The 19,512-nt window shown below is 48.9% G+C and overlaps 8 protein-coding genes across 8 annotated transcripts; 5 read left to right on the plus strand and 3 right to left on the minus strand.

The window, feature by feature from the left end:
• Positions 1-586: 586 nt before the first annotated feature.
• Positions 587-2,380, minus strand: BDR25DRAFT_367473 (uncharacterized protein; the record flags this gene model as incomplete). Its single annotated transcript, XM_033697003.1, has 1 exon — positions 587-2,380. The coding sequence occupies one exon, from the start codon at positions 2,378-2,380 to the stop codon at positions 650-652; it is 1,731 nt and encodes a 576-aa protein (XP_033548551.1). The 3' UTR covers positions 587-649.
• A 457-nt stretch (positions 2,381-2,837) lies between these two features.
• BDR25DRAFT_367477 (uncharacterized protein) lies at positions 2,838-4,602 on the minus strand (the record flags this gene model as incomplete). Its single annotated transcript, XM_033697004.1, has 4 exons — positions 4,297-4,602; positions 3,403-3,427; positions 3,208-3,351; positions 2,838-3,102 (listed from the first exon to the last, which is right to left on the minus strand). Exons 1-4 carry the CDS (start codon positions 4,529-4,531, stop codon positions 2,838-2,840), a joined length of 669 nt encoding a protein of 222 aa, XP_033548552.1. The 5' UTR covers positions 4,532-4,602.
• A 628-nt stretch (positions 4,603-5,230) lies between these two features.
• BDR25DRAFT_367481 (fatty-acyl-CoA synthase) lies at positions 5,231-7,103 on the minus strand (the record flags this gene model as incomplete). The annotated part of the gene is made up of 3 exons (XM_033697005.1): positions 5,231-5,776; positions 5,840-6,979; positions 7,044-7,103. The coding sequence occupies 3 exons, from the start codon at positions 7,101-7,103 to the stop codon at positions 5,231-5,233; spliced, it is 1,746 nt and encodes a 581-aa protein (XP_033548553.1).
• Positions 7,104-8,196: 1,093 nt separating this feature from the next.
• BDR25DRAFT_191953 (uncharacterized protein) lies at positions 8,197-8,463 on the plus strand (the record flags this gene model as incomplete). The annotated part of the gene is made up of 1 exon (XM_033684291.1): positions 8,197-8,463. A coding segment is annotated over one exon (267 nt), but the record flags the coding sequence as incomplete, so codon positions are not given.
• A 1,229-nt stretch (positions 8,464-9,692) lies between these two features.
• On the plus strand, positions 9,693-11,688 carry BDR25DRAFT_303166 (trichothecene 3-O-acetyltransferas-like protein). The gene is made up of 3 exons (XM_033689952.1): positions 9,693-10,354; positions 10,399-10,849; positions 10,968-11,688. Exons 1-3 carry the CDS (start codon positions 9,760-9,762, stop codon positions 11,383-11,385), a joined length of 1,464 nt encoding a protein of 487 aa, XP_033548555.1. The 5' UTR covers positions 9,693-9,759; the 3' UTR covers positions 11,386-11,688.
• Positions 11,689-12,255: 567 nt separating this feature from the next.
• On the plus strand, positions 12,256-14,690 carry BDR25DRAFT_260244 (acyl-CoA oxidase; the record flags this gene model as incomplete). Its single annotated transcript, XM_033686635.1, has 2 exons — positions 12,256-13,562; positions 13,612-14,690. The coding sequence occupies 2 exons, from the start codon at positions 12,256-12,258 to the stop codon at positions 14,378-14,380; spliced, it is 2,076 nt and encodes a 691-aa protein (XP_033548556.1). The 3' UTR covers positions 14,381-14,690.
• A 1,054-nt stretch (positions 14,691-15,744) lies between these two features.
• On the plus strand, positions 15,745-16,986 carry BDR25DRAFT_222926 (uncharacterized protein; the record flags this gene model as incomplete). Its single annotated transcript, XM_033685082.1, has 1 exon — positions 15,745-16,986. One exon carries the CDS (start codon positions 15,745-15,747, stop codon positions 16,984-16,986), a length of 1,242 nt encoding a protein of 413 aa, XP_033548557.1.
• Positions 16,987-17,555: 569 nt separating this feature from the next.
• On the plus strand, positions 17,556-19,424 carry BDR25DRAFT_260248 (acyl-CoA N-acyltransferase). Its single transcript, XM_033686636.1, has 3 exons — positions 17,556-17,835; positions 18,339-18,510; positions 18,767-19,424. The coding sequence occupies exons 1-3, from the start codon at positions 17,695-17,697 to the stop codon at positions 19,201-19,203; spliced, it is 750 nt and encodes a 249-aa protein (XP_033548558.1). The 5' UTR covers positions 17,556-17,694; the 3' UTR covers positions 19,204-19,424.
• Positions 19,425-19,512: the final 88 nt, after the last annotated feature.

The raw sequence follows: 19,512 nt of genomic DNA on the forward strand, positions 1-19,512 counted from the left end.
AGAAACTATAGACTCTCGCATAAGGACTCTCGCATAAGGACTCTCGCATAAGTGTGCGCGATCGTAAAAGCTGAAAGAAAGTGACATTATTGACAGGTATATTCGTCCACAGCAGCGGTGTGGACAAGTCATTTCACTCCTTAAACACTAGTAAAGCATTTACGAAATCGATTTTGCTACTAGTACGATAGAGCCCTTCAAAGCTGTTCAGTTTCAATTTGACGGCTAGGTTTATGAAGCCGTGAAAATTTGCGTTTGGCTCTACTATATTTTTGGCGAGAGGTTGTGTTTGGCTGATGAGGAGATTTTGGGTGGAGAAAGTTGTGATGGGGTGAGAGTGGAAGGTCAGCTGTACGAGGTGCGATTTACTTAACACATCTAGATTGTTTAGCGTTATTTAGCAAGTGAAAGGGGAGAAGTAGTCTCAGAGCACAGCATGCTATCATATAACATGGACCATGACTAGAAGCAGTTGTTATCTGTTAAATATCTTGCTACAATTATGCGCGTCGTTAATAAGATAAGAATTTCAGTCATAAATTACCTCCCGGTCATGTTCCACGACTGGTAATAAATATTTGTTCATCTCCTTAATTCCGGCGAGAGGTTTAGCGTATTATGTCTAGCTAGTGATTCACGGTAGGTGCGACTAGAATGTATGCATTTCACGCTCATCCTCTACTAATCCATCGTAATCCTGTGTGGCTATGTTCATTCCCATGACTAGTTTGATTTGGTCCTCAACCTCTTGGACTGCTTCCCGAACGCGCGGGTCATCAGCACAACTTCTTTGATAGAAATCTAGTAGCCTCTGAAGGACAGATGTCTCGTCCTCCATCGCAAACATTGGATGAAGTCCTTTCAATCCGCTCGTGTTCATATCCTTCGATTTTATGGCCAATGCTGGGAAGCGAATGCCGTTGGAGCTTGTCCTCCAAGTTTTGTCGAGCGCGCACAAGATCTCGCATTCATTTGCAATGTATTTCTTGTTGTTAGAATAGTGAAGGGATTGAAGTTTAAATGCATCGATCCAGTCGGGGATCCAGTCATTTCTAGGAGCACCCTCTTTCTGATAGTGGAGTCGAACCGCTGGAAAGATTCGCACACATTTTCCAAGTACATCGACGTGACTGAAATGAAAGGGCTCTCCTCGTGGGCGGAGAGTTCCGTGAACCCTGTGTACTAAGGAAAGTTCTTCAATGTTAGGAAAGAATCCTCCCTCATATACAGCCCTGAGATGGGCTGCGAGCCGATTTTGATAAATCAGTGCCAGTCTGTTAGCATCCCAGAGGTGAGCATGGAGTTCGGGCAAAGCTAGGGGCAGAAGTGAAGGTCGCGGGTACTGTGCGCAGAGCTTCTCGCCTGCTGGTCCCATAAAGCGAGCTATAGCAACCAGGAATGAAATGGAGAGACTTCTAATGTTACTGAATGGTATATGGTATTGGCGATTCGTATTTTTTTCCGGCACGGAGAACTCAGGATCAAAAAGACACGGACAGTACTGCCCAACGCGCAAACGTAAGTGGTATAAGCGCGGAATGACCTCCCTCAGCGTGCTGCACAAGTGTTGGCCTCGTAAAAAGCTTAACGGACGGCCATCATCTAACTCGAGGCTGATGCAAGATGGTGGCAGTGCTCGCAAGAGGAACCGAAGGAAACTCTGGGGGATATGCACATGTGCCAAGCTACCGGTTTGCCATTGCTCGAATACATTATGGGAAGGCTCGGCGCTACGTAAGGAAAATATTTGGAGACGATGTAGTCTCCTGCGAATTACGTCTAAGAGCCTCGCGATGATAAGATGGCATGTGTAATCATCATAGCGCCTGTTCCCATCGTGAATATTTAATTCATATTCGGGGATGAGATTCTTGATTTCTGTCCAAGATTGTTCTATTGGTGACACTTGTATGGGAGATAACCCCAACAGCGTGTATGTTGAAGATGGATCGCAGTATTTTTTATGTACGGGGCTGAGACGAATTGATAGATTCCGGATGCTATTACACCTTTCCTGGCTGACGGTGTTTAGTGAACGGCTCACGGGCTCTATGTTCTCATTCGTGACGGGGATGTTGGTCCAGAGGATGGGGATGCAAATTTTGTACCAATCACGGCAAACCAAGGCCGCATGGAATAGATCTGAGACCACTCCGTCTTGAGATACCATTTCGAAGATAGTCAATCTTAATTCTATGGCAAGTCTACCAAGTGGGGACGACGTGTTTGACCCTGGGGTCACCACAAAGGGACCCAAAGCAGGCTTTTCGTTAGCCAGAGGCTTTCGGGACGGATGGCGCTTCGTATCAGGAAGGATGGCTGGGGTTTTAGAAGACGTAATGGGTGTGACCATCGCTCGCGAGGAATCCGCAGACGGCATTGGTGTTGCAGAGAAGTCTGGAACCTCCACGCTTTCGTGGGGAAGAGTGAGGCCAGTGGGACAGGAGGCCATATTCCACTTTTATCTCGACAGAGGAGGTCGAGAATACAAAATAGCAGGTTCTTAGAGATGGTGGGTGCCTGCAACGACTACAGCGGTTGAAACGTGCATTGAGGATTCGCTTATCGCTCCCAGGAAAGGTTAGCGCGGACTAATAACCAAGGTGGGGAAACATGAGTTGTTGAGGCATCGGTTAAGAATGGGCTCATAGTTGTAGGTGTAGAAGGCTAATAAGTTTGAACCATGGATAGGTTGTGGCCGAAGTAGAACACCACGTGTTATTGCGGAACAAAGCAGAGATCCTAGTGACTCTCTTAACTCAGTCCGGATCTGCAATAGGGAGCATTTCCACTCCTGCTGTTGATGCAGTCGTTCTATCTGCAACATGACACTAGCCTCAGTGCATAAACTCATTGAAGAAGTTCACGGCACTCTTCTTCGCCCTTTCCAGTCCATTCTTCTGCTTCGTATCATTCTGGGCACCTCTCGTTGCAAACCCATGCGCAAAACCAGGGAAGTACACGTACTCATATAGAATTCCCAGCGTAGGAATGACTTTCTTGGGGTACTCCTTGAGCTCTGAAATGTAAGCAGGGTCCGTCTCAGGGGACAGGATTTGAACGGGGACCTTGAGTCCACCAATCTCGTTGTTTTCCAGCAAACTAGGACGAGCTACAGAAACAGCATCAACAAGTGAAGGGTCTGCAGCCAGCCGGAATCAGGCCTAACCGCCGTAGCAATAGCCAATCGCTGCGACTGTGGGATACCGCGACTTTAGAGCTTTGGCGCTGGCCTTGATCTCTGGGAAACGGACGTCCTTGCCGTGACGATTAGTAAAGCCCATGAGATCAAATTCTGCGCGCTTCTCGGAGTTGTTGAACACATCGGTGCCGACGACTTCGTCATCAAAGCTAAGGATGTTAAGGGATTGTTCTGAAGCGAGGCGCTAGTGGCGTACTCACAAGTCAGGTAGGTACACGGTCAGGGCTTCCAACGAGGCGTAGTACTGTACGATTGGGCGATTTTGAGGCCTGTACGTGTGAGATTTTGTGTACGTTCGTACGACAGGGAGGAGGAGAGGTAGGTGTACGTATCGTAACTGTTACGGCTCACGTAATCTGTACAAGTAGTACAATTTAATTAAAGTACGCTGTACTCTAGTTAAAACAGCTAAGACTATAGGTCTCTAGAGACGCAAGATTAAGGCCTAATTAACTATAGAATAACTAGTTCTCCCTAGTAACAAAAGCAGATAGGTCCTGCTCCTCTAGGAGCGTTATAGAGACGCTGTGTAGAGGGCTTTTAACTCCTGTAATTAACAAGACTAAAAACAGAGGGATCTAATGTCACAGTTATGTTACAGCTATCCAACCCCTGAGTACCCTGGGCTTGGCACGGGGTATATAGGCTCCTCGGCCTCCGTACCTCTGCCTCCGACCCTAAGGTTTACTCTCGTTACACCCCCCCTATCCTGCATTCCCTCTCTGTGACCTGTGTTTCCTGCTCAATACCTCTCACATCTAATTAACTAGATAAGGCCTGTAAGGCGGCAAGAGGCGTGGATAGATAACTCTACAATAGAAAATAGTCTGTACTAGGCATTTTTAAGACAACAGACTGCAGATAGATAGATTAAACCCCTTAAAAAAAGATTTAAGCGTCCTTGCAAAACTTTTGGCCCATTAGAGCTCTAGAAGCCCTCCTACCCCTCCAGAACCCCTATACAAACTTCCCAAAAGGATAATACGATCTGTACTACGTACCGTACCTAGGGCATCATTAAACGTGCAGTACGGCTCACGAACGCGGTACGTTCGTACTGAACACGTGACCGTTACGGTTCACTTTGTACGGACCGTAGTACGGCCCGTTGGAAGCCCTGTACACGGTAGCATACACTTCCTTTGCGAAGTGGCCGGCGAGCAGTCGCAAGTTCTCAAACGTCCACCCAAAGATGTCGTGAACGATGAGAACGGCAACGGACTTGGGAGTGCCGTTCACGGAGACATTGTTCTTGGCAAGAGTAGTTTCGGTACCGACTGGCTTGCCGCCCCAGCTAAAGCCAGTCTTGCAGCACTCGGACATAGACATGATGAGGAAAAATCCTGTTCAATCCTGGATTGTTTGGGCTTGAAGCCTAAGTTGAGGCGATCTAGTGAGAGAGTCTTCGATTTGTGGGGTGTGGGATAATTTGAAATGCAGCATCCAGTAGAGGTGGAGATAAGAAGGGCGAAAGTCCGGCACCTTCCGTATCGCCAAAGATGGAGATGGATGACATCAGATAGAGCTGGAGAGGACCAGCGCGCACACATCTGCCGCCCCCCCAAAGTCATTGCCGGCCATGCATCGATACCCTGTCGAGTTCCCATAAGAATGTCTCATGATGGGAGACTGATATGTCTGCTCCCGACCCTGATGATTCCCTCAATCGTGCCACATGGCCTGAGGAGGAACGACCCTGAGTCATTAGTGTCAAAGGCTTCGAGGAAACAGTACAGGGGCACCGTCTTGCCTTAATGAGGAGGGTGTTCCCTTCTCTGTCACATCCATGGATATATGTTGATGATAGTTAAGTTAGCCACCAGCCACTGGAGATTAACGCTAGCCCGGAATAGACTTAGCCTCGGCTACGCAAGACGGGGACCAGGCTGCCAAGTCTTCATCTCAACCCCCAAAGCCTGTATACATGTCTTACAGAACGGTTGGCTGAAGGAATCTCAGTTGATACCCACCATCACAGCCATAGCTTAGTGTAGTGCTTCTGAACAAACTTGTCTACTGGATATAATTCTACAGCTTGGCCAATGTTCGCGTCTTCATCCACTGCTGGACTTCTGGGTATGCCTGGTAATCTATGGGGAAATACTGTGACCCGAGGATTTTCTTTTGCACCTTCCCGGTGATCGTCTTCGGCAGTTCCCCGTCCACAATGCGGAGCAACGTAGGGAGCTTATACCCAGCAAGCCTATTACGCATGTCCCGCCGGACATCTTCAATAGTGAGAATGAACTCCCTATCCCCGTACGCCTCCGAGAACACATCTGTTAGCTCCTCTTCCTGTAGCGAGACCAAGGCGGCCACCCGTTGTCCGAATTCCTCATCCGGTACTCCTACCACCATGGCTTCCGCAATATAAGGCAAAGCCAACAGTTCCCTCTCAATGTCCAGAGCCGAGATCTTGTATCCCCCTGACTTTATTATGTCAAGTGACGCTCGGCCGATAATCCAATAGTACTTCCCTTCCCTTCGTGCAATGTCGCCCGTTCGAAAGTAGCCCTCGGAGTCGTGAGCTCTTGCAGTGGCCTCAGGGTCATACAGGTATTTGGAGAACATGTGCTAGCAGTATTTAGAAAGCTGTATTTCAGGAGTTTTAGGCTTAAGATTTGTATGTGCGCTTACTGGACTCTTCACAAGAACCTCGCCCTCGTCGCCGTTTGACAGCTTCAGGTCGACTCCGCTCACAAGCTCGCCAACTGAGCCATCCGGGGTTCCTTTGTCGTCTAAATGAACCTTGAATACTGCACCAAATTCCGTGGCTCCATATCTTTGGACGATCCTCTTCTGCATAAGGATGGTCCAGAACTCGTTGAGTGGCTGAGGCAGGGCAGACGTCCCACAAAGGCATGCCCGGAATTGTCTTGCTCCAGCGATATACTTTGCTAGTTCCTCAGAAGGGAGCTTGGATAAAGTTCGCTGGTAGTGGCGCCTCATTCGCATGTATATGGTGGGCACACCGGAGAAGAAAGTCAGGTGTCTACGGGGGTTAACGGCGCCCTCCTTCCACCTATCCCACATCCACACTTCATCAAAGCCTCCGCTCCGGAACTCAATACGACTCCCTGATATGAGAAATGGGAAGAAGTTGATACCCACGCCTGTTGCATGATGAACAGGGAGGACATGGAGCATGACATCGTCCTCGGTAAGCCGGTAGTGGTCTGCCACTGACATCGCACTGTCGAACACAAATGCCCTCCGCATGACAGCGCCCTTGGGAGGACCTGTTGTGCCGGAAGTGAAGATTACTACACTGGGGGCATTTTCTTCAAACGCGCGGTCCGACGAGATGATAATGTCAGTCGCGCATAGCGTAGGCGTGAACGTGCATGGTCCGATCGGCACGCCTCTGAAGTGCTCATTAGTGATTGAGGATATTCGCTTCTCCAGTTTGCAGCATTTCTCCAGGTTCACGGAACTGACAAGTACCAGAGCTGCCCTTGACTTCTCAATGAAATATGCGGCCTCTTCCACCGGCAGCGCTGGAGCGATTGGCACTGTTGCCGCGCCCAAAGCCAGCGTTGCCAGCATTGCAACTGTGTACTCATACCCCCCCGCTGCAATTATAGCCAGATACACTTCATCCCGTCGCTCTAGCGCCTCGATGGTTCCCGGGCCCAAGGAATTTAGAATGGTTTCGCGCAGAGCAAGAACATCAGAAAGGAGCTCGAGGTGGGTTCTTTGGGCGTTTGATCGGGCATCGTGAATAGCTATTCTTGCAGGCTTCCGACCGGCGAACCGGAGTAGTCTACTAAATAGAGGCTAGTAGACATTAACTAATCTGTTATGCCTCAATTCAAGGTTGCAATTTAAACAGAATCTGTACCGTGTTGGGAAGTATATTATACCCTGCATGCTTTGGCACCATAGAGGTGCGGTCTTCCATATCGAATTTGCGCAAAAATCATACGAGAATCAAGTTCGGTATCTTTTCATCTCCGCTATCTGTACCCGAAATTTGCTTCTTTCCATGCATTTCGTACTTAGGCAAGTGGCAACAGAGAGTCGTTGTGTGGGGTGTCGTATTCCCGTGTCGGTGAATATCGGTACATTTGAGCGTCGATCCTTCAGGGACCCCGCATATCTATCGGCGCTTGTGCAGCTTCGGCAGCGGTTTCGCTAGTGGAACATCAATAGTATATCCACGGTGACCTCTCTATGGCTGATCCAACAGCTTACCTTTGGCTTCGCTAAGCAGTGAAGATAGTAATCTCAGCTGTGCTAATGTCCGCCTGTGTCGGCAAAATGGTAGGGAGAAAAGGCCGATGAGGAAGGGAACTTCTGCATGAGTCCCTCCACGCCTGCCTGTCCGGCACCTTAAGATAGTGCCACTTCTTCTTCCCGGTAAATCATTGCAGCAAGAGGGAGAAGTCTACATCAGTCATTTCGAAATGACCTAACACCCAAGAAAGTCTATGGGGTGTACGACAGCTTCGAGGACCGAATATATCCAAAACTTTATTACGGAAAAGGACTAGACGGATGTAGAGAAACGAGCCCTTGTCTAAAATTTTGACCTCTGTGTGCTTTCCCCTTGCTGCATGGTCTATTTCCTAGCCTATCTTGGTACGTATTCAAGCTTTGGGCAAGCCCTAGGTTAACATAGCTTAGATCGAGCGAATATCGGAAACGTCCGTATTTCATGGAAAGAGACTCCATACTCCCTTTAGGAAAGTCTTCATCTGCACGGGACAAACTTCAGCTAGGCCGTCTCGGTCACTTACTATGCGGCGACTAGGCCTCTCTTCCCCGCGAACCTGCTTATGAAGAAGATTTCCGCGAACCACTTTTTCCCCCTTTATCAAAGTCCTTTTGGGAATTGTTGTTATGAGTATCTCCGCAGTAAAGGGTGCTTCAGGCATGCTTGCAGCGAGAGTCATACTCGACATCCCCCGAATCGGGTGTTGTACTATGTTGCGTCTTGCACTTCTCGTGAGTTGTGCATTCCAATACCACGGTTACCTGGATCATGACGTTTCAGCTTCTGGTACAAACCGAGCGAGCGGTTGTTTAGGCTGGGAACCTTCAAAAATGCCCATTCCCTAGCCTCAACAGTTTCGGGATTTCTGGCAAGAACTATAGACCACCTGAATTACCACGAAGGCCCCAGGGCCAAGCAATGGATGTTCATCATCAAAGGAGCTTTGCCAATAACCCTCATCGTTTTCATTTACTTCCTGCTCCTCGCATGTCCAGAACCTTCGACGGCCCTTTCCGATCGAGACCGGTACATCGCGATCAATCGATTTAGTCGTGGTTCCACAATAGAGATCGATGTGACGTGGTCAAGTCTAGCTTCCAATAGAGTCTTCAGCCGGCCATCCATGTACGTCCTTTTCACTAGCTGTGTATCACTTTGTATTGTCTGCGTGGCTTAAGCAACCTTAGTCCCGACAAGTCTTTCGACTTTCCTCAAATTTTCCGTGACAAAATCCAACCTTTACACCACTGCCTGCAACCCGGCCACCACTCCACCGCATCAGCTCTACCCACTGCATCGCGATTGGACCCAAGAGTCATGCGGCATTACATCTTTTCCGGTCGTGTGCTCCATCCCTAGCTATGCGGTCTGGACCTACGTTTCCACACACCAGGACAACGGGCTTTCTAACATTCCATTGTATGGCTTCTCTAGGAAAAGTGATATTAATTTCCCAGCCCGTTGTGCTTATCTGCCGAAGCTTGACGCTGTATGACTCTTCGGGATAGACCGTGGGTGGCGCAGCAACCGTGGCGTCGCTTTCCATTGCCTCAATTCTTGGGTCGCAAGTCCTATATCAAGATCGTAATATGGCAAGCTGACACTCGAAAAGGCAGCAAATATATCCTAAATAGGACAGCCCTCACTAGTACGAGGATTTGTCGCGACCTGTATTATTCTCACCCTGTGAGTGCCCCCCTTTGTTTCAGGTCTGAGCTGCGATGTGGATGTGTTGCTAATATTTGTAGCTGGGTAGTAAGTTATCGGTCACTCCCGCCCTGTCTCCAATGGGAAGCCCTTCAGTAAAAAAGGAAAACAGGCCACGCGCTCCCTCTTTAAGCCCTGAAGACCACAGAACGGTCACAAGTCTCGGCTGCGACGATGGCCCGCATCCGCGAAGTGAACGCCGTTGAGGAAACGAAATACATCAAGGATCATGTCGGGGAAAGCGGAAAGCAAACGGCATCTCACATTGAGATGCAGGTGTGATGTGATACAGAAAAAGCTTGTCGGCGGGGAACACGGGAGGGCGCCGGTCAAAGGGTGTGGGTTACCTTTTCGGATACTAGACGCTATTTGAGTGGTCAAAGCGTGCAAAATTACGGCCAGTGTTGTTACACCATGCCCAAAAAGCTTCCGGGGCTGTGGAGTTGCGAATGTGAATTCGAGGAATCACGCTTCCATGGATGTTTGTTTGCCTAGTCCACGGATGAGGGTAATACTGATTGTCGTAGGGCTACTTAACGCCTTGCGCGCCCTTGCGATTTTCATTCTTCATGCCATTGTCGACTCCTTATTTCTCTTCAATACTTGCTTGAGCATTCGCACAACTTCAGCCGCAATGATCTCTCGAATGGCGTACAGTACGCTGCATCTCTCCCTAATGGATCAGTCTGCTGTTCGCGCCTATATTCGAAACCTTCTGATATTCCCGTTTCCTGACATGTCTCAAGCTGAAGATGCCGTCAACACTCTTAGAGAGGGATTTCAGGCTACAGTGGCACAGCTCCCTTACTTAGCAGGTACCCTTGGTCCTGTCGATCCCGAATCTGGAAGGTTGACCCTGAGGTACCCAAAAGAAGTTTCCGATGTGCAGGATTCTGGCTTGTTTTCATTCGACATGATTCTAGCGGACAGGCAGTATACCTACGAGCGACTCAAGAAAGAAGGTATGCCGCCTAGTGCATTTCCGGGCACAACATATGCACCGCGAAGCCTTCGTGACCACCCGGGAATGGAGTCGCCTATCGCTGAAGGGGTACTGTCGTTCAAGGAGTTTTCGGCACCTGTCCTGGGCGTCCACGCTTTCTTCATTCCCGGGGGACTGGTCCTAAGTATGTATTTGCACCACAGTGTATCGGATGGCACCGGCATGAACACTTTCTACAAGCACTTCGCAGAAAATGTCCGCCTCCGAAGAAACATGCAGATGCTGTGTAAGTCTGCTTTTCTCTTCATCAATCGTCACTGACTAGATCAGCCCACCAAGAGATGATTGATCATTCCATCCCTAGGTTTGAAGTAGACGAGCGAGCTCCCGTATTGTCACCCGGCCAATCGATTCTCACCGTCCCTTTGTATATTGCAGGAAAGTGGGAGTATGACCAGACGCTTCCCGAAAACACTAAGTGCACAGGAAGACTCTTTGTCGTCCCCGCGGCACGGATTCGCGCCTATCGCGATTCATTACGCTCTAAAGTCAATACTCCGACGCCGCTCACTGTGTTCAACGTCCTAGCCTCCCTAGTCTGGATCCACGTCACGCGGGCACGAGCACCGCACTGGATGGATAAGACTTCCCTAACGACCGCCGGGATCGCCGTTGATTTGCGGCGTCGCCTGTCTCCGAAAATGGCGGCGGAATTCATGGGCAACATGGCGTTATTCACCAATGCTATGATGCCCAAATCGCAATTCGTTGCCGAAGTACGGTGGGTTACGCACAATTAGTCTCATTACGCTTCCGCCCCATCCGACCTTGCATGAACCCTTCCCCGAACCTGCAGCCAGTGATACACAGTGCAGAAACTAACTTTGGAAGATATGCAGAGTCTCGGATAAGACAATTATTCCTGCCGTCGAGTGTGTAAATGCGTCGATTTCGGGCGTCGATAATGAGTGGGTGAATCGACATCTAGCATTCTTTAATGCGCAGGAGAATCTGAGTGAGATCAAGCTGGCACTGAGGTTTAAATTTGCTTCTGATATGTTTATTACTTCGTGGATGAACTTTGGGGCGGAGCATGAGTGGTGCATTCCGGGTGCTGCTACGCGGAGCCCAGAATTCATTAGGAAGCCGCATTCGGTAGAAGATGGGGGGATCATTATCATGCCAAGGAGAAGGGGTGTGTTCGATGGAATCGAGGCCCCGTATGAAGTCTTAGTTCAGCTTGCAGGGGATGACATGGAGAGGTTGTTGAATGAGGAGGGAGGGTTAGCGACTTGGGCGGAGCATATTGTGGAATAGTGGACAGTGACGTCGATGCAGAGAAATGATTTCCTCGACCAACCAGTAGGCGTCAAGTTAAGTCGGTCAGTTTGGAGTTTTGGAGAAGAACGAAAATGAACGATCTGGGTTTGTCTGGGCATATGCATATGGATTGCAAGGATGGATGGCATAAAAGCGCGGGTCCGGCATTTGATATCCTGTACAAGTATCATGCTTGCTTTCCTTCTACCGTCTTTTCTCAACTCATCCATGCCATTCGGCACGCCAAGCATAGTTGCTTTTATGCCATTCGTGCTCTATTCTATCATCGATCGATCGGAGGGCATGCTGACACCTGTTACACAGCATTTTTCGCCTTCCAACAACTCGGTAGTCGTCGAAACCAGTTCCTTCCTGGAAATCAAAGGACGAGATGCAAAGCCACCAACAAAATATCGGCTCTCGGTGCACACCCTCGCGAGAATTCAGTATGCGATTCGCCGTCCCTATGCAGGGTGCGCCCTTTCTCCAAAAATAAAATATGTACAGAACCGGTAGGGCCGTAAGGAAAAGCCACTGTGCAACTCTCCAGTTCTAGATTCGTTCGGACCTTTGAAATGAACGCCTCACGAAAATGCATCCCAAATTGGTAAATTGTCGTCTCGTTTCGAGGCGAGAAGTGGCCGGCATTCCCCTAGTCACTGTGAAGATGGGTGGAATTGCCGAGAATCACCGAAAGGGTTTCCCAAGACGGGGAACGAAAGTCCGACTGAGAAAGACATAATTGTATGAGCCGAGGCTAGAGCGTAAGGAAGCCATATAGAGCTCCGAGGGTTGAGTTTGGAGTTTGATATACTGGGGATTGGTGCAATCTAATCAATATCTTCATTCGCTTTATTCGTCCACAGAATGCTAGACTTCACCGACAAGCTTAAACCGCAATATGATGGTGCTGCCACACTTCAAGCTGAGCGAAATGCCTCAACGATCAACGTCGACGAGCTCGCCAAGCACCTTCTCTCCCGCGATGGGTTTCTTGAAAGACAGGAACGGATTTTGCGAGTTCTCGAGAAGGAAAAGATCTTCAAGAAAGACCATCAAATGAACTTATCCCGACCAGAACGATATCATCTCGGCCTCGCGCGCGCAAAAGCAGTTCAAAGGATCATGCGGAAATACAGCTGGACAACATCTGAAGACTACAAAATGTTTGAGTACCTAGTAGATGAGGTTAGTCCGTATCATCTTCATCTAACCATGTTCGCCACCACGGTCCGTGAACAAGGATCCGAGGCACAGAAGAAATACTGGATGCCCAAGATCCTGAATTACGATATCATCGGGTGCTATGCGCAGTCTGAGCTCGGCCACGGGAGCAATGTGAGAGGGTTGGAGACGGTGGCGAAGTGGGATCCGCAGAGGAAAGAGTTTGAGATTCATAGTCCGTATTTGACGGCGAGTAAGTGGTGGAATGGATCCTTGGGCAGGACAGCCACACATGCTATTGTGGTTGCACAATTGTTGCTACCAAAGAAGGGGAAGGAGAATGAGTATGAGAGTCATGGGCCGCAGCCGTTCATTGTGCAGATTAGAGATCAGAAGACGCATCAGCCGTTCGAGGGGATTGTTGTTGGGGATATTGGGCCGAAGTATGGTTACGCCTCCATGGATAATGGATACATGCTCTTCGATCATTATCGAGTCCCGAAGTCGGCCATGTTATCGAGATATGTGGAGGTCTCGGAAGAGACGTGCACTCTGAACCGTCATGGTCATCCGGCTGTTGTCTACGGTTCTCTGACCTTCGTTCGTGGACAGATCATCATGCACGCCCGTCTGATTCTGGCACGTGCAGTTACGGTAGCTGTTCGGTACTGTTCTATCCGACGGCAGTTTCGAGACCGAGATTCTAGGAGCGATCAAGATGATGAAATGAAGGTTCTTGATTATCCAACTGTGCAAATAAGGATACTACCGCTACTAGCAACGGCGTTCGCGCTGCACTATACTGGAGAGATGATGTACAGCATGTATATCAAGAGTCGGGAGGCGATTGAAAATGACGATTTCGGTCCTTTGGCAGAGCTTCATAGTGCGAGTAGTGGGTTGAAGAGTTTGTGTACAATGCTAACCGCAGATGGTATTGAGACATGTAGACGTGCTATGGGCGGCCATGGTTTTGGAGGTGGAAGCGGGCTAATAGGAATGAACGCAGAGTGAGTGTCCTTCCATCCCTTCCCTACAATCCTTGCTGATGACTTCCAGTTATCTCTCTAAACCAACTGTCGAAGGCGATAATTGGATGATCACCCAGCAAGTTGCGGCTTACCTGATCAAAAAGATGACATCCGCAGTTGCAGACCCAACTGCCCCACCAAAAGACCCGACAGACGAGCTTTTCCAATTCTACCTGAAAAACCGCGGTCACCACATCCCACAGAACGTCGCCCACGGCACCGAAACCGACGACTGCGCAATTGTATGTGTATTCAAATGGCGTACCGCTGACCTCAGCTACCGAGCCTACCAAGCCCGAGTTATCGACAAGAAGCCCTGGACAAAACTCATGATCCAACTACATTCTCTCAGCCGGGCATACTCAGAGCAAATCCTCGTCACCACCTTCCACAACTCCTTCCGAACTAGCACGTCCACTCTCTCTTCTCCAACCCCCGAAGTCTTAAGAACATGTTTCAGACTCTACGCCCTACACACTCTAGAAACATCCGCATCATCCTTCATCCTCACAAATTCCGTATCGTCAGAGTCAATATATGCACTGCAGGACGCGATATTGGCCTTGATGACGGAGTTGCGGCCTCATGCGGTGAAGCTGGTGGATGCGTGGTCAATCCCGGATTTCTTGCTTGCTAGTGCGTTGGGCAGGTCTGATGGGAAGGTATATGAGGAGCTGTATGATATGGCACATAGGAGGAATCCGTTGAATAGGATTACATTTAATCCGGACTGGAGAAGCGAGGAGATTGTGTTGGGGAGTGGAGATGGTGGGAGGCATGTTTTGTCGAAGTTGTGAGTTGAGAAGAGGGGGAAAGAGTGCCGGGCGGGAAGGGAGAGACAGGTCGAGAGTCGCATAGAATTATGGGTGCAAAAAGTGTCATGAATAAATGCTCGTGGAATTTTCTCAAAGAGCGAAATAGGCCTTTTAAGGTCATAGATGCCGTCTCAGCGTTTAGATTGGGTACTAAGAGTATGCGATTACCAGGCGGATGACTGTGGAATCGCATTTTGGAGGGCATTGACGACAGATACTACAGCATGTTATCACATACCACTGAACATACCCAGGGTAGATCTAATATATCAATCTCCCGCTAGAGGTAAAGAGGATATTGAGAGGATAATAATCGCTATTGCGCGTCAGATCCTTATTATACTCTATCACAAGTGACAAAAAAGGTACTAACATGGTTTGGAGTTGACGGAGTCTACATGACGAAATGGACTATTCCATATCTGGTCAGTCCAGCACTGGCGTGGAAACCACAACTCTTGCAATCTCAACCATCTCACTCAACTTCGACAACCGTGAATCTTTCTTGGGCGGCCCTTTGTAAGAGTGAAGGAGGCCCTCAATGTCGCCGACACATCCATCGTCTACAACAGCAAGCGTCATAATATTCGCTGTACTCTCTATGAGAGGAAGGAATGCTTGTTTTGAACACGAAGGCGCACAAGAATACGCTTCAACGACAGCTGTTTGTGCTCTCCGCTTTCGCGATATTAACAGCTATGTTATAATACAAGAAGTTCTTAGCGGCAATGATTTATGGCCACCTCATGACAGCGCATTCACGAGTTGGCAGTGCTTGGCCTTCACTATCCACCTGATACGCATTCCCAAGGTCACACCCCTCAACAGCGTTATAAAGCTGTTTCCTTCTTCATTCTCCACACGTCTCTCTTGCCATATGGTCAGTTCACTTTTTCAGCATTAAAGTCTACCGGCTGTATCGCATGTACGGAACCCTTCTTCCAACACCGTGCTCTGGATTCACCGGTGTTCTTCTAATTCATCCACAGTCTCTCTTATCTGATGAGTACTCTCGTTTTGCTAACCACAAGTGCAGAAGGCTCGTTCGTGACATGTTCACATTGTCCATTGGCTACGTCACTGGCATTTTATGAATTGAGTATCACTATCCTATCGTGACTACTGTCATGAGAGTAAGTAGAGTGAACTTTGGCCACTTACGATATTGAATCTCTAGCGTACCTATATCAATACTTCTCTAGTTCACATTGTATTTGCTCTACTCCTAGCTTCCAGAACCCCGACCACTTGCCAGGAGAAACTTGCAAGCAACCACAAACATGACTTCTGATTTCATGTCTCAAGTCTGCGCACAATTTGAGCCAGATCTAACGAAGAATGGGTGCATGGAAGTCCCCGGTCTTCCTGATAGCAACCTGGTTAATGCGATTCACCCCATATTCAAGCCCGACCGGTGGGCGAAAGGCTACGAACAACATACCCAGAGTTTCTATCACCGTATGGAACCCGCGCTCCAGCTAGCGTCCCGGTTCATTACTGAAGACTGCACTCTTCCTTGGTTCCACCACATCACCCAAGGCCACCGGAAATACGACAAGGACTCTGGAAACACTCGCGTGTTTGTTGCGCCAGCACACACTGAGCATTCAGGCGCAGGTAAGAAGAAAACCAAAGAAATTTTCCAACGTCTGTCCCGTGTCATCACCTTCATGTTCGTTCCACGCAAATACAGGAACACGAAACATGGTTCGGCGTATGGGGTCACAGCACACTCTAGGCATGGGTTTGAATGGTCTCACCATTTCCACAACCGCGATTGGCCGCTCATTGATGAGAGCTGGAAGGCCCATAAGCACGATAAACCTTGCATCGCCATGAACGCGCAGTTTCAGGACTACTTTTACGGTGGAGATGAGAATGCGACGCCGTCCCAAAGGTACCGTATGTGGTTCTTGTTCGCGGTAACCATTGTTCATGAGACTGCGCACGCATATTACTTCTGGCTCAGGCGACGACACAACCAAGAGTTCGATGGCAAGGAGCCTCTATGGAACAAATTCCAGAACAGGGCCGAGCTGGGATTTTCGTGGGAACTGATCACTCTAGGCAGGGTTATGAACCCGTTGTTTAACAAAATTTGGCCTAACTACAACCTACTTGCTTCTATCCAGACAGAACTCTTCTACCACGAGTGCGAGCGGCAACACAAGATGAGAGAGATTTTCGGAACCACTAATATCAGTTTCGAGCGCATCTCGGAAGGGATAGCCAACTGGTGTGGTCAAGTTCCATCAACGACTTGGCACGGGTACGACTTCTGGGTTCACGGTGGGGAAAGACCAGATATGAACTGCATCTCGGTCGTCCACGTGATTCCCGTACGGTGGATCGCGGATTGGTTCTCTGAACAAGAGTGGATAAAGAAGCAGAGGGTTTGGAGAGAGACGAGGACATGGACGCCACCACCACTAGGCCCAACTTTCATGCTGGTATATAATCGAGACCGGAGAGGTCATGCTTCGCTTCATTTCGCGAAGTTGGCGGATCTGGACCCGTACCTGCACGCAGCTCATGGGCAAACCCATGGTATAGGTCTTCACGACGATTATCGTGACTTCGAGTGTTAGGGGTGAGGACAAAGGCTGGCAATACTATTGGCTGCGGTAGGCGACCGTGTTTCCTTCAATTTTTCAAGATTCATCCTTGAAAAGTCGGTAAGGATTTCCACTTCCGGATCAACTCGAAAACTCTTGTCTCGTATATTACAGGCATGTCGAAGATGCATTTCGTGGGTGACCTCTTCTGAGGACGCACTAGAATTCCGCGCAACTATGAAGTGTTGCTGAGAACCGCTGGATGTTTCTATAAAGATTATAACTTATATAGCCTAACAGATTGGTGCTACTTTTAGAATCTTGTTCTTGACTGCAATCTGCTACAGTTTGGTGGATCAAGACGCCATCAACGAGAAGCTAATTCAAGCTTTATTTCGAATACCTGGGTACTCTTTGGTAACATAAATCAGCCCTAAATATCGCACAATACTCTGAAATATTGTTACCCCAGCTTTTCAATCATTGCTGGGGTGCTTTAAGGTAAAATGATTGGTTCAAGGCTCATGACTAAGCTTAAAATCTTGGCAGCACGAGCCATCTTCCACAAACCTCACTCTAGCTCCGACTAATAACCACGAACTCCTCACTGACCCTGCAACCGCTTAAACACTATACACCACCCTTCCATCTTTTTCACGAACCCATTTTATCTCCTTATTCGACTGAAATACCCCAAACTCTCCGTAAAACCCAACGAACGGGGTTAGAAGGACGAAAGAAATGGACATTCGGGTACTAAAACCGTCGGATATCCCGCACGTCCAGCTTGCGAATATTACGAATCTGCCGGAGAATTACTTCTGCAAGTATTATTTGTATCATGCGATGAGCTGGCCACAATTGAGTTATGTGGCTGTTGATGTGAGAGGATTTCTTTTAGTATTTTTTGTTTGCTTGTCCGATTCATGACGATTTTCCTTGGATTCTGAAAATAACATGGGAGGAATGAGCTGCAGTATTAGCCACGCTTTTGGGCTAGTTAGATTTTTTTGTGATTCTAGGATCTGGCAGCCGGTTGGCTTGATGGGTCCTGGGGCTCTAACTGTGTCTTATCGACTGCATTTCACTGTCTTCATGCGGGGGGAGGATGTCCTGCTCTTTTGTAGACCCTCACCTACCTCATTCATTTGCTTCTCTTGATATCTAGAGGAACCAGATGAGCCAGATCATGGTTCGGATTTTCCAAGCTTCTATCTCCCTCAGTCTTATTCGCTTGCGGCGCGGCCATATTTTCTCCCGAATTCATTTCCTTCGCTGATTTCTCTCATAATCTATTTAATTTCTCCCTTTCTCCCTTCCTTTCCTCCCACTCTATACTCCAAACCGCTCCAAACCTCAGCCCGCTAACAACACGCCCCTACTAGGTATCCCGTCCCCAAAAATCGCCATACGACCCGCCCAAAATCGTGGGCTACGTTCTCGCCAAAATGGAAGAGGAGCCTACAGATGGCGTGCAGCATGGACATATTACGAGTTTGAGCGTCATGCGGACGCATCGGAGATTGGGGCTTGCGGAGAAGCTTATGCGGCAGAGTCGTAAGTCGTTGTTATATTTTTTGGGGGTTTTGGAGTATTGAGTTTTGAGTTTTTTTTGGGGGCGCTTGGAGTTGTAGGTGGAGGGTGAGAATTAGGCGGATGGTTTTGGTGATTTCAACAGTTACGTGCCTACTGCTCACCCTCCCTCTCTTCTGCTCTAGGATCCCTGCACACAGCCGCGTCCAACATAACCCATATTCCCCGTCCTCCCCCTCCCCCTCATTCCAGACCTTCCCAACTAACTCCCCCATTCCAGAGCGGGCCATGCTAGAAACCTTCTCCGCCCACTACGTCTCGCTCCATGTCCGCGTCTCCAACGTCGCCGCACTCCACCTCTACCGCGACACCCTTGGCTTCAGTGTCGATAAAGTAGAATCGAAATACTATGCCGACGGCGAAGATGCGTATAGCATGCGTATGGAACTCTCGGACCTGCGGGTTGAGCTAATGGATGCCGAAAGTGACGATGAGGATTCAGGGGCGGATGTTGAAATGCAGGATGCTGATGATGCGAGTGTGGGCGTTGATGAGGGGGAGGCGGTTGGTAGTGAGGGTGGGCCGGCGAGGATGAGAGGTGGTGGGAAGGAGGGCGGGAAGGATGGGAAGGGGGAGAAGAAGAGGAGGGTTAAGGTTAAGGTAGGACGGGGGTTGGGTGTTGGGGAGTTGGTTGAGAGGAATGAGGCTACGAGTTGAGTTGAACCTTTCCTCGAACCACTTGTTTCTATCTGGTACGGAAGGGGTTTGACCGGTCCAACTTCCATGCCCAGAGTCAGGGAGCGTTTTCTGGCGTTAGCTGCATGCAGACTAAAAACTGGATGTACAGCAGGGGAAACACTGGGTGAAATGACAAACATGGAAGGGTAGGTGTATTATGTACGACAGTATTACGATAGAAGTATCGAAAAGCGCTAGTCCATCATATCATATTATCTACATATAGTCCAGCATTCCATGCAATGAAACTTTCCCACCGAAACCGAAGAAACTGAAAACACTCAGCTG

This window comes from Lindgomyces ingoldianus, assembly GCF_010093535.1.
Source record: "Lindgomyces ingoldianus strain ATCC 200398 unplaced genomic scaffold BDR25scaffold_13, whole genome shotgun sequence".
Taxonomy (NCBI): domain Eukaryota; kingdom Fungi; phylum Ascomycota; class Dothideomycetes; order Pleosporales; family Lindgomycetaceae; genus Lindgomyces; species Lindgomyces ingoldianus.

Bases quoted from the DNA above. Each gene is read 5' to 3' on its own strand.
- BDR25DRAFT_303166 (XM_033689952.1), top strand. From the start codon at position 9,760: ATGATCTCTCGAATGGCGTACAGTACGCTGCATCTCTCCCTAATGGAT. The intron at 10,355-10,398 runs GTAAGTCTGCTT...TGACTAGATCAG, and splicing joins AAGAAACATGCAGATGCTGT to CCCACCAAGAGATGATTGAT. The intron at 10,850-10,967 runs GTGGGTTACGCA...GAAGATATGCAG, and splicing joins CAATTCGTTGCCGAAGTACG to AGTCTCGGATAAGACAATTA.
- BDR25DRAFT_260248 (XM_033686636.1), top strand. From the start codon at position 17,695: ATGGACATTCGGGTACTAAAACCGTCGGATATCCCGCACGTCCAGCTT. The intron at 17,836-18,338 runs GTGAGAGGATTT...CGCCCCTACTAG, and splicing joins TGAGTTATGTGGCTGTTGAT to GTATCCCGTCCCCAAAAATC. The intron at 18,511-18,766 runs GTAAGTCGTTGT...CCCCCATTCCAG, and splicing joins GAAGCTTATGCGGCAGAGTC to AGCGGGCCATGCTAGAAACC.